The sequence below is a fragment of the Pithys albifrons genome, chromosome 1 (assembly GCF_047495875.1).
Source record: "Pithys albifrons albifrons isolate INPA30051 chromosome 1, PitAlb_v1, whole genome shotgun sequence".
NCBI classification, from domain to species: domain Eukaryota; kingdom Metazoa; phylum Chordata; class Aves; order Passeriformes; family Thamnophilidae; genus Pithys; species Pithys albifrons.
Window position 1 is genome coordinate 79,800,882 of NC_092458.1, and position 9,773 is coordinate 79,810,654.

At 47.1% G+C, this 9,773-nt stretch overlaps 1 protein-coding gene across 2 annotated transcripts; it reads left to right on the forward strand.

Annotated features, from left to right (window-relative positions):
• Window positions 1-1,450: 1,450 nt before the first annotated feature.
• FZD4 (frizzled class receptor 4) lies at window positions 1,451-7,404 on the forward strand. 2 transcript variants are annotated; one of them, XM_071556090.1, is made up of 3 exons: window positions 1,451-1,746; window positions 2,880-4,052; window positions 6,998-7,404. In XM_071556090.1, the coding sequence occupies exons 1-3, from the start codon at window positions 1,495-1,497 to the stop codon at window positions 7,073-7,075; spliced, it is 1,503 nt and encodes a 500-aa protein (XP_071412191.1). In that variant the 5' UTR covers window positions 1,451-1,494; the 3' UTR covers window positions 7,076-7,404. The 2 variants fall into 2 exon arrangements, with proteins under 2 accessions (XP_071412191.1, XP_071412181.1); XM_071556080.1 differs by lacking the exon at window positions 6,998-7,404 and having other exon boundaries at window positions 2,880-6,872.
• The last annotated feature ends 2,369 nt before the right edge of the window (window positions 7,405-9,773 follow it).

A 9,773-nucleotide genomic window follows, 5' to 3' on the forward strand; every position in this document is an offset into this window, starting at 1 on the left:
AGCTGTAAAGCGATGAGAGCTGTGTAAATACTTACGCCCATGAAACCTCAGTTACAGCACTATCCATCTTGCTAGAGGAAAGCACACTTAATGCCCATCAGTCCCTACATCACAGTACAGTTCAAACACGTTTCCCCCTCTCTTAGAGGTGAAGGAAACCCTGACGGCAATGGACCCTCAGAGGTGAAACCCACAGTGAGTGAGCACAGAGCTCTTCACAGCACAGGGTTTGCTGTGATTTACAGCCTTGTACTCTGGAAGGAGCCATAGCTGAGGCCTGCCTTAGGCTGTTACTCTTAGTCCACCAATGCAGCCGGGGGATGTTGAGGAGAAGAGAAGGCCCTGAGTTGTGATCAGAGGCAGAGCTGCCCGTGAGGGACATGTTCAGGAGCATGCACATGCCACATGCCGAATGCACAGTAAGAGGTCACTTAACCAGGGCTTTACAAACATTTTCAAAGTGCTTTACAAACAATTCATTAATAGATGACATATTTTTGCTAAAGGCACAACCAGCTCAACCAGATTTTATTACAGGTGTAAATAATACCAAGAGAATTTAAGTCTGAGCCTCATTTCTCTTCTCTTAATCCCTCCTCCTGCTGACAAGTTACAGGCCTGTTTAATCATCCAGCCCTTTACTCTTAAATTCACAAATGCTTCATCCACACTAACTTATTTTACGGGGATTTATACAAATGCCAGGAGGTACCTAGGAGTGCCCTATGGGTTTCATGGCCCCTGTGAAAAAACAAACAAGTCTAGAGCCCAGATGTGACCCAGCAGTGCAGTTTAACCCGTTAGGAAGACAAGCGGCAGCTTAGGAAGTGGCAGTGAAGAACTGAGTACTTTGGGCTGAAGAAAGGGCAGAAGTGAGGAGAGGGCTGGGTTTCAATGAGTCTCAACACACGTGCAAGGAGCTCAGCCCACCCTGTCCCTGGGGAGCCGGAGGTCGGGACCTCCTGAGACCAGCACCCATGGTGGGAAGGCATGGTGGGAACACTGGGGACAGTGCCGGCCTCTCTGAGGGGCGCTGGCCATGCGGGACACAAGGAGGGGGAACCTGTTGTGGAGAGAGGAGGCAAGACTTCCCGGAGTTGCTGAGGGATGATGGATGGGGAGTGCAGCTAGGGGGTCTCCAGGAAGAAGGAGAAGACAGCCCTTGCAGGGAGCGGTGGGATGCAGACAGTGCAAGTGCGCTTCTCGGGGGTGGGGGTGCGGGTCGGGGCTCCCCAGGGAGCGTCTGCGGACGCCTCCATGCTGGGCTAAGGGGCGCGGGTACGGCCCTGTTGCTCCCTGCCGTGCCCTGCCGTGCCGCGGAGGCGCTGCAGCGGGGCGGGCGGGCTGGCGGGGCGGGCCGGGCCGGGAGGTGCGTCCCTCCCCTGGGCTGTTTCCCGGCGCGGCTGTTTAATAGCGGGGCCGCCCCCAGCCCGCCCCGTTGGAGCCGGCCCGTGCGGCGCGGCCGGGGCCGGGGCCGGGGCCGCAGCGCGGGCCATGGCGGGGGGCGCCGCGGGGGCGGCCCCGCTGCTGGTCGTGCTGCTGGCGGGGCTGCTCGGCGGGGCGCGGGGCTTCGGCGACGAGGAGGAGCGGCGCTGCGACGCCATCCGCATCGCCATGTGCCAGAACCTGGGCTACAATGTTACCAAGATGCCCAACCTGGTGGGGCACGAGCTGCAAGCGGACGCGGAGCTGCAGCTCACCACCTTCACCCCTCTCATCCAGTATGGCTGCTCCAGCCAGCTCCAGGTGAGTCGCGGCTCCGAGGGGACCTGGGTGAGTGCGCGAGGTGGAGACGACAGGCAGCGGCACTGTGCGGTCCCCGGGCTGGCTGCTGTCCCCCAGCATCCCTATCCTCATCCCCATCCCCTCTACTCAGTATCAGTCCATCCCGAAAGTCCCGCCGCCTCACAGTGCCGCTCCTGGCTGGCTGGAGAGAGCGCGGCTCACGCCGGGCGGAGGTGCTGGAGCCGGCGGGCTCCCGGCCGTGCCCGGGCTGCCCGCGGCTGGGAGCGCAGCGCGGTGCCCCCACCCGCCCTCCCGCGGAGGCTGCGGCGGCTCCCGCAGCTTTCCCCGGCGCTGCTCTCCGTCCCGGCCGTGCCCAGGTGCCGCGCCCGCTTCCATGCGGAGCGAGCGGAGCTGGCTGCGGGAGCGGTGGCAGCTCGGGACTCCCGCCCCCCGGGAGCTTCGCCGCGGAAGTTTCTTTCCTAGGCGAATGGCAGGATCCCTGTCCTGCTCACGGGCATGAATTTCGTCTAACAAAATCAGGCTTGTTTCTCGGGGCAGAGTTCTCGAGTCAGCACGCAATTCCTCTCACGGTGTCGCTTCGCCAAACTGCGATTATTCAAAAGACGAGAAAACTACAATGTTTTATTACCGTTCTAAATACATACGTGACCTTATTGTAAAAGCATACATTCATCTAGGAGGATCGCAAATCAAAGTAATTCAATGAATGCCTTTTTTTCTTATTTGTTTCTTAACTGGAATATCCAGGCAATGCCCAGAAAAAAATACATGTGTTTGTTTAAGCCACTTTAATTTGGGGTTTTTTTGCTTTCTTAAATTAAACCCTTGAGGTTCAAATTTGGCTAAATCTCACTTGCTTCATTGAAACTGATGGGCTAAATTTACATGGAGCTAATCTAGGGAGTAAAACGTTCAGGCTTTGGCTTCGGACGGCATTTGAACAGAAGAAGACAACATTGTTATTTTTTTCTCTTTTGTTTTTATTGTTCTTGGTTTATTTGTTTTATGCTGCTTCCTGCTTTTTAAGGCAAAGGACCAAATATTACTGCTAAAAAGCCAAAAAAAGAAAACTTCTATTTCAACATGTCTAATTTTTCCCGGACACATTTATGATTTCTGTTTGTCTCTTCCAGTTCTTCCTGTGTTCGGTCTATGTCCCAATGTGCACAGAGAAGATTAACATCCCCATAGGTCCCTGCGGTGGCATGTGCCTCTCTGTCAAAAGAAGATGTGAACCCGTTTTAAAAGAATTTGGATTTGCCTGGCCAGACAGCTTAAACTGCAGCAAATTCCCACCTCAGAATGATCACAACCACATGTGCATGGAGGGCCCAGGAGATGAGGAGGTTCCCCTTCACAGCAAGACCTCCTTGCAGCCTGGAGAAGAGTGCCACAGCATGGGGTCTAACTCGGATCAGTACATCTGGGTGAAGAGAAGCTTGAACTGTGTTCTGAAGTGTGGCTATGATGCTGGTCTGTACAGCAGATCAGCTAAGGAATTCACAGATATCTGGATGGCTGTGTGGGCCAGTCTTTGCTTCATTTCCACTGCCTTCACGGTCCTGACCTTCCTGATTGATTCATCCAGATTTTCCTACCCAGAGCGCCCAATCATATTTTTGAGCATGTGCTACAATATTTATAGCATTGCTTATATTGTGAGGCTAACTGTGGGCCGGGAAAGGATATCCTGTGATTTTGAAGAGGCAGCAGAACCTGTTCTTATCCAAGAAGGTCTTAAGAACACAGGATGTGCCATAATTTTCTTGCTGATGTACTTTTTCGGGATGGCTAGCTCCATCTGGTGGGTTATTCTGACACTAACGTGGTTTCTGGCTGCAGGACTCAAGTGGGGCCACGAAGCTATTGAAATGCACAGCTCGTATTTCCACATCGCAGCCTGGGCTATCCCAGCGGTGAAGACCATCGTTATTTTGATTATGAGACTAGTAGACGCAGACGAGCTCACTGGCCTTTGCTATGTTGGGAACCAGAACCTCGATGCGCTGACGGGCTTTGTTGTTGCTCCGCTTTTTACCTACCTGGTCATTGGGACTTTATTCATTGCAGCAGGACTTGTGGCCTTATTTAAAATCAGGTCTAATCTCCAGAAAGATGGAACTAAAACTGACAAACTGGAAAGACTGATGGTCAAAATTGGTGTCTTTTCAGTGCTGTACACCGTCCCAGCAACGTGTGTCATTGCCTGTTATTTCTATGAAATCTCCAACTGGGCCATTTTCCGCTATTCGGCAGATGATTCCAATATGGCAGTGGAGATGCTCAAAATTTTCATGTCCCTTCTGGTGGGTATTACATCAGGTATGTGGATCTGGTCAGCCAAAACTCTGCACACGTGGCAGAAGTGCTCAAATAGACTGGTGAACTCAGGGAAAGTGAAACGGGAGAAGAGAGCAGATGGTTGGGTGAAACCTGGAAAAGGGAACGAGACTGTAGTCTGAGAAAAAGATGACACTCTGATGGTCTGACTGCTCTCCTGTGAAGTACTGATGATGTGCAAGCATTTCCGTGTAAATATTGGGAGCAGAGCAGGGAGGTGGTTACACAACCTGTCTCTGGGGGATGCAAAAAGAAAAAGCCTTAAAGAATAACCAGCAGAAAGATCAGACTGCAGATACAATAGCCATAAACCATGCTGCCCAAACCAGGAGAGCCCAGGGAGGCCTTAAAAGCTGTGAAATACCCAAACATGTTATCTTCCTTTTTTTTTTCTGGTTTTTAAAAGCAGGATGCAATTACTGAAGTCTTGAAATCTTTAGAAGCTGAGGGGCTGTAGCTCATAGCTGTGGGATGATCTTTTCCTTTCATCATCTTATAGCTGATGGAGGAAAAGCAGTCCAGGGCCAAATTCTGGGCTTATTTAGGGTCCAGTTCTCAGCTGGCACTTCAGTTAGATGTCTCCTTTCCAAGTTCAGCATTGAGAAGGAAGTGCTTGACAAGAACTGTGCCTTTATGCCTAGGGGAATTCTGTTGTTCCCATACACTGCACAAGTCAGCCAAGGATCAGTTCCTCCAACAAATACCAAATGGACTTTCCAGGTCTGAGCTTTACCTATGATGAGTAAGATTTATTGAGGTATTAGTGAGAATTATTCTTGAAGTCATCTGATGGTCTAATAATAATTTTGACTCATTCTTTTTACCATTTGTAATCTGGTCTGAACTGAGAGTTGATTCTGCCTTGTGGGAATTTGGACCTCCCTGTGTCCCTCCCCACTAGAATTCTGTGATTCTATGAATATTTCTAAATTTTAAGAACTTTACTTCAGGACATTGTCAGATGAAGAGGAGCCAGTAGAAGGTAGGAAACTGTGTAGGGTCTTCTGCATCAATTATCATTATCAATATGTCCCTGTTCCTGTCCCTTCAGGTGATCCTGCTACTTCCAGCAGACTACTTTATTCTGCTGCATTTAATAACTTTAAATAAAGTCTTACAATATAGTCTTGCTTCCTCAAGGAAAGAGGAAAAATGAGTTTAGGGTACCTTCAAACAATGCCAGTTGTCTCCAAGTAAACTTACCTGTCTCTCTCTGGAGACCCATTGCATAAAGCAATTAAGTCTTAATATGTTTCGTTCAGTCTGATGGTATCTCTACAGACGCCCGTCTAGGGAGAGACAAAATGCTGAGTTCTTTGGCAACCTCATGTTCACACAGATCAGTTGTATAATTATGTGTGTCAGTTACAATTAAAAAGAAGATTCTCAGCCCGTGACATCGCAGTACAGCTGACTGCCTCACAACCATGCTTCAGTTGCTCGCTGACAGCTATGGAGAGGTTTTTTTTAATGTATATTTACACACAGAATGTGAGCAGGCATTTAGTCCTCAGGAACAACCAAGACCTTTTCATTTTTTTAAAGGGATCCAAGAGAAGAGATCCAGCTTCTTAGTGACTTATGTTGTTTCAAAGCAACTCTTGAGTTTTCTTATCCTTTTATTTGAGAAGGCATCAGCTTGTGCTCATGGGGAGCCTGAACCTAGTGTCAGGGGCTTGTTTGGCTAATAAGAAAGGTGATGCAAGTTGAAATATCCCAGAAGCACTTAATAGAACACCAATCTGATGGTCTATCTCTTTGAAAGACTTTTGGTTTTTATCTGTGTGCCCTAAACTTTTACTTCATTTGTTTGTGTGAACCGGATCTGCTGCAGAGCATCCCCCAGTGTCCCAACTTGCATGACTTTCAAGGGCAGCTGAGAACAGATGCTGCTTTATTAATGTACTTGCTTTTCACACAGGTGCCCATGTGCTTCCCAAACCACAGTTCACTCCAGCTCTGGAAGTGAACACTAATCCGTCCAAGCATGTATTGTTTCAGTGTCGAAACATGTGCTGGGCCACTTTTTTTTAAAACAAAAAATCAGACCCCAAACAAACCCTAATGGCAGTCATCAGGGCTGGGCTCCCTCTTCAGCAGAGCAAGTGACAATCTGACACATTCTGCTCAAGATGCACAAGCATTGTCTTGGCCAACACCACATTCCAGCCAGGCCTTGTCATCCTCTCCATGAAGTCTCTCACTGTCAGTGTTGTGTTTGGGTCTGGTTATGCCTTGTGGACAAGGAGTTCTACAAGTATGAGATCTTCAGATGGCCAGGCTTCTCCATCATGCAGTCTTTCTGCCGGTGCAGTGAGGAGTGTAAAGTCAGCAGCTATATGTTGGCTTTCAAGGAGTGAGGATACAGTATGAGCCTTTTTTTGTAACCTATTATTGGCTGTGTCATGTTCACTCAAGTGTCGTTCACTCTGAAATGCTTTGGATACCTTCGTGCCTGATATGACCCATGTTTGACCAGACAGATTCAATAAATGCCATTTTTAACCACGTTATTTACACAGAAGTGAATGTTAAGTAGTACCTTGTCATCAAATCCTTGCATCTCTGCCTGTGACCCTGTGAACTGTGACACAGAGATGCCCCTGGTGATGTGACACAATATTCCATTAAAGCATGTGAAGGACTCAAATGCTGTGGGAAGGAGGTGGGCTGTGGGGAAACACCAGCTGCTGTTCCTGAAGAAACATCCTTCGCCAGCAGTCGGGGGCACGCTGTACTCAGAGTGAAATTAGTTGTTGCAGCAATTAAACCATTCCATAAATGTATTCACCCATGTGCATTTACCTTGCTCCACTTTTTGGCTGCATGAGTGAGAAGTCACAGCAGGTAGCCTAAAAACCAGTGGTTGCAAAGAGTGGGTATCAGCAACTTGTATGTTCTCTCATTTCAGTGTTTTTATGAATTTAAAGCCAAAACTGATGTGACTAATCCTGTCTCGGAAATGCAGTTGCTGTGGTTATACAACTAGAAACTTGACTGGCGTTTCCTTGGATTGTGCAGTCCCTGCTTCCATCTCCTCCCTCAACGTGTGCTCTTGTCACTGCAGGTTTCCAAAGTATCTGCCAGAGAGGTAGAAGCTTAGCTCTTACATTAAACAGACAAGTTAGCTCCTTTTTCTGAATTTTTAAGGAAGTAGACACTGATGATTTTGGAGTGTACAGAAAATATATCTACTTCAATGTATGTACTGTAAATTTCTAATTTATCACTGTAAAAAAACCCAAACCAATTTTGCTATTTAATTTTGATATAAAAATAAAACTTTAACCTCTGTGGATAACTAAAGAATTCCTGGCAGCCCTCAAGTTTTTGGTGAGTTTGTTTCTAAATTGGCTTCAGCATTGTTCAAGTGCTTTTTTCCCCTGAAGGAAGAAGGACTGAAATGCTCACACTGCAGTTAAATGATGTTTTGATTGGGTTAATCCAGCATGATTTGGATCTAAATGTACAATGTGGGGAATAACTGACAACAAGACATCATTGGGCAATTGTGAATGTTCATGCTTCTGCACAGAGGGTGAACAGAAACCTCTTCAAAGACAGTGCACAAGGTCCCAGATTCTGGCTGAGGATGCAGCTGGAGTTTTGGCCTTGTCTGATCATGTCCCCAAATCCCAGTGGGAAGGTAAGATGGAAGCACAGCCATCTGCTGCTAGCACTGCTGTGATGTGGCTCTTGAGAAGACCAGCACCTCCTGTGAGGCTCCCTTTTATTTCAGGCAATATGCAATATGTGCATCCAGAGATGCACTGAGCATTCAGATACAGGGCATATGGTGGAGGAGGGCAGTGTCCCCACCTGCCTGTTCAGTATATATATGGGAACTATTAGTGGCTTTTGGAAGGGGCAAATTCCAGTCTTAGTAACATGCTTGAAATGAGTTCACCCCTACGAGTGATTTCAGCGATTTCAGCCCTTTCAAGAACAGATTCAATTGAATGTCTACATTTTCTAGCAATGGTTTTCTAAAAAACTAAGCTTATTAGCACTCTGCTTTTAATTCCTTATTTTCATTTCCATTCAGTTGGGAGACAGAGTGACAGCAAGGAGTTAATTTTTTATGCATCCCTCACCCATTTCTCTGTGATAGGACAGTTTGCAGTGTTAGTCATCTAAACCCACTTAATTGTCTCCATAATGAAACATTCTGTGTGTGGGATAACTTAATTAGCACAATGTTATTCTAATAAGAACCTAAATCAGACTGGAGTGGATAATAGTGAGGGTGTGCTGTAAAGAAGACAGTAGGAAATATCACCTGTGCATCTGTAGCTAATCAAGTTTTGGAAAGCAGCATCTAAAACTGGTAATTACAAGTGATTTGCTCATGCCTTTGGCAGCTCATCATTGTAATATTCTCAGGTTGGTGATTAATGAGATCTCTGAAATTTATCCTAAGGAGTCTTTAATAAAGCTACTGTTGACTGTAGCAAACAGAGCTTTTGGGAGAGGGAACAGGATCTCCCTCTTTTTATTCACACCACCAGAGAACCTCAGGTGTAGCGTATAAGATGGTGTTGACTGCTCCAGGTCCCTCTAATGGCTGCTTGTCTTTACACATGCCCTTCACAGAAAGTGTCTCAGAGCATCACCTATGAAGTGACAGGATTTCTGGAGTGGCTTTGAAGGGTGAAGAACCCCCCCAAACCACTGGGATGACAAATCTGCCCAGGTTTGCCTCTTGGGGGAACTACATATCTGCATACAAAACTCACAAAAAATTAGCCTTTATGAGGATTTTCTGTGGTTGTTTTGCTATTTAGGCTTGGGGTTTTAGCTTGGTTGGTTTTGGCTTGTTTGTTTTAAAGCTGTCTTTAAAGAAAGCAAATGTTAGGGAGTTTGTAGCAAAGGAGACCAGAGTTCTGCTGCCAGAAATCAGAAGCAGCCTAAACTCCAATAATGTGAAAATATGGTGTCATGAGACCCTGGTTTCAGGGATGGAGTTTCCACCACACCTCCTCCATGCTCAGCCACTCATTCCCTTAACAGCACTGCATTTCAGCTCCTCCTTCAGTTTGCCGGTACAGTGACTTGTGGTGTGGTGCTGCAAAGCAGATCAGCAAGAAGATCCATGTTAAAAATAACCACCAAAGTTTTTTGCTTTGTTTTAGTATAGAGGTTTAGTTTTATCTTGGATCATGTGAACCATCTTGTGGCAGATACACCTAAGGCTGTACTGGTGCAAGTGATGCATGAGGACCTGCTAGGGGAGCAGGGATCTGGCTTACACTGCTTTGGTTCCTGCAGGTGTTATTCTATGGAGCTGCTCCCCAAGCCCTCTGGTACTATCATCCCCATCAGGCCAGAGCTGTGTCTGTCTGCAAGGTTGTAGGAATGGATGAGAGAGAAGCAATAACTACCTGACCACTTCCTGTTTCCCCAGCCTCACTAAGATAGCAATGCCTTCAGAAGGGTTGTTGGTAACTCCCTAAGTATGATCTTTTAACTGGGATGACTGAGTCCAGCTATGAACTGCTTACCTGTAGGTGAACACCCCAACAGCAGCCCCATAGCAACTGTGTTGCTGATATTCCATGGTGCTCCTTTCGCCATGCTTGCACTAATTGACTCATAATATAGGTCAGGAGTTTGCAGCCTCTTTCTGAACCTAGAGTAGTTCAGCAAGACTGCCAGATAATATTGCAGTTTGTGTGCAAAGCAAAGCA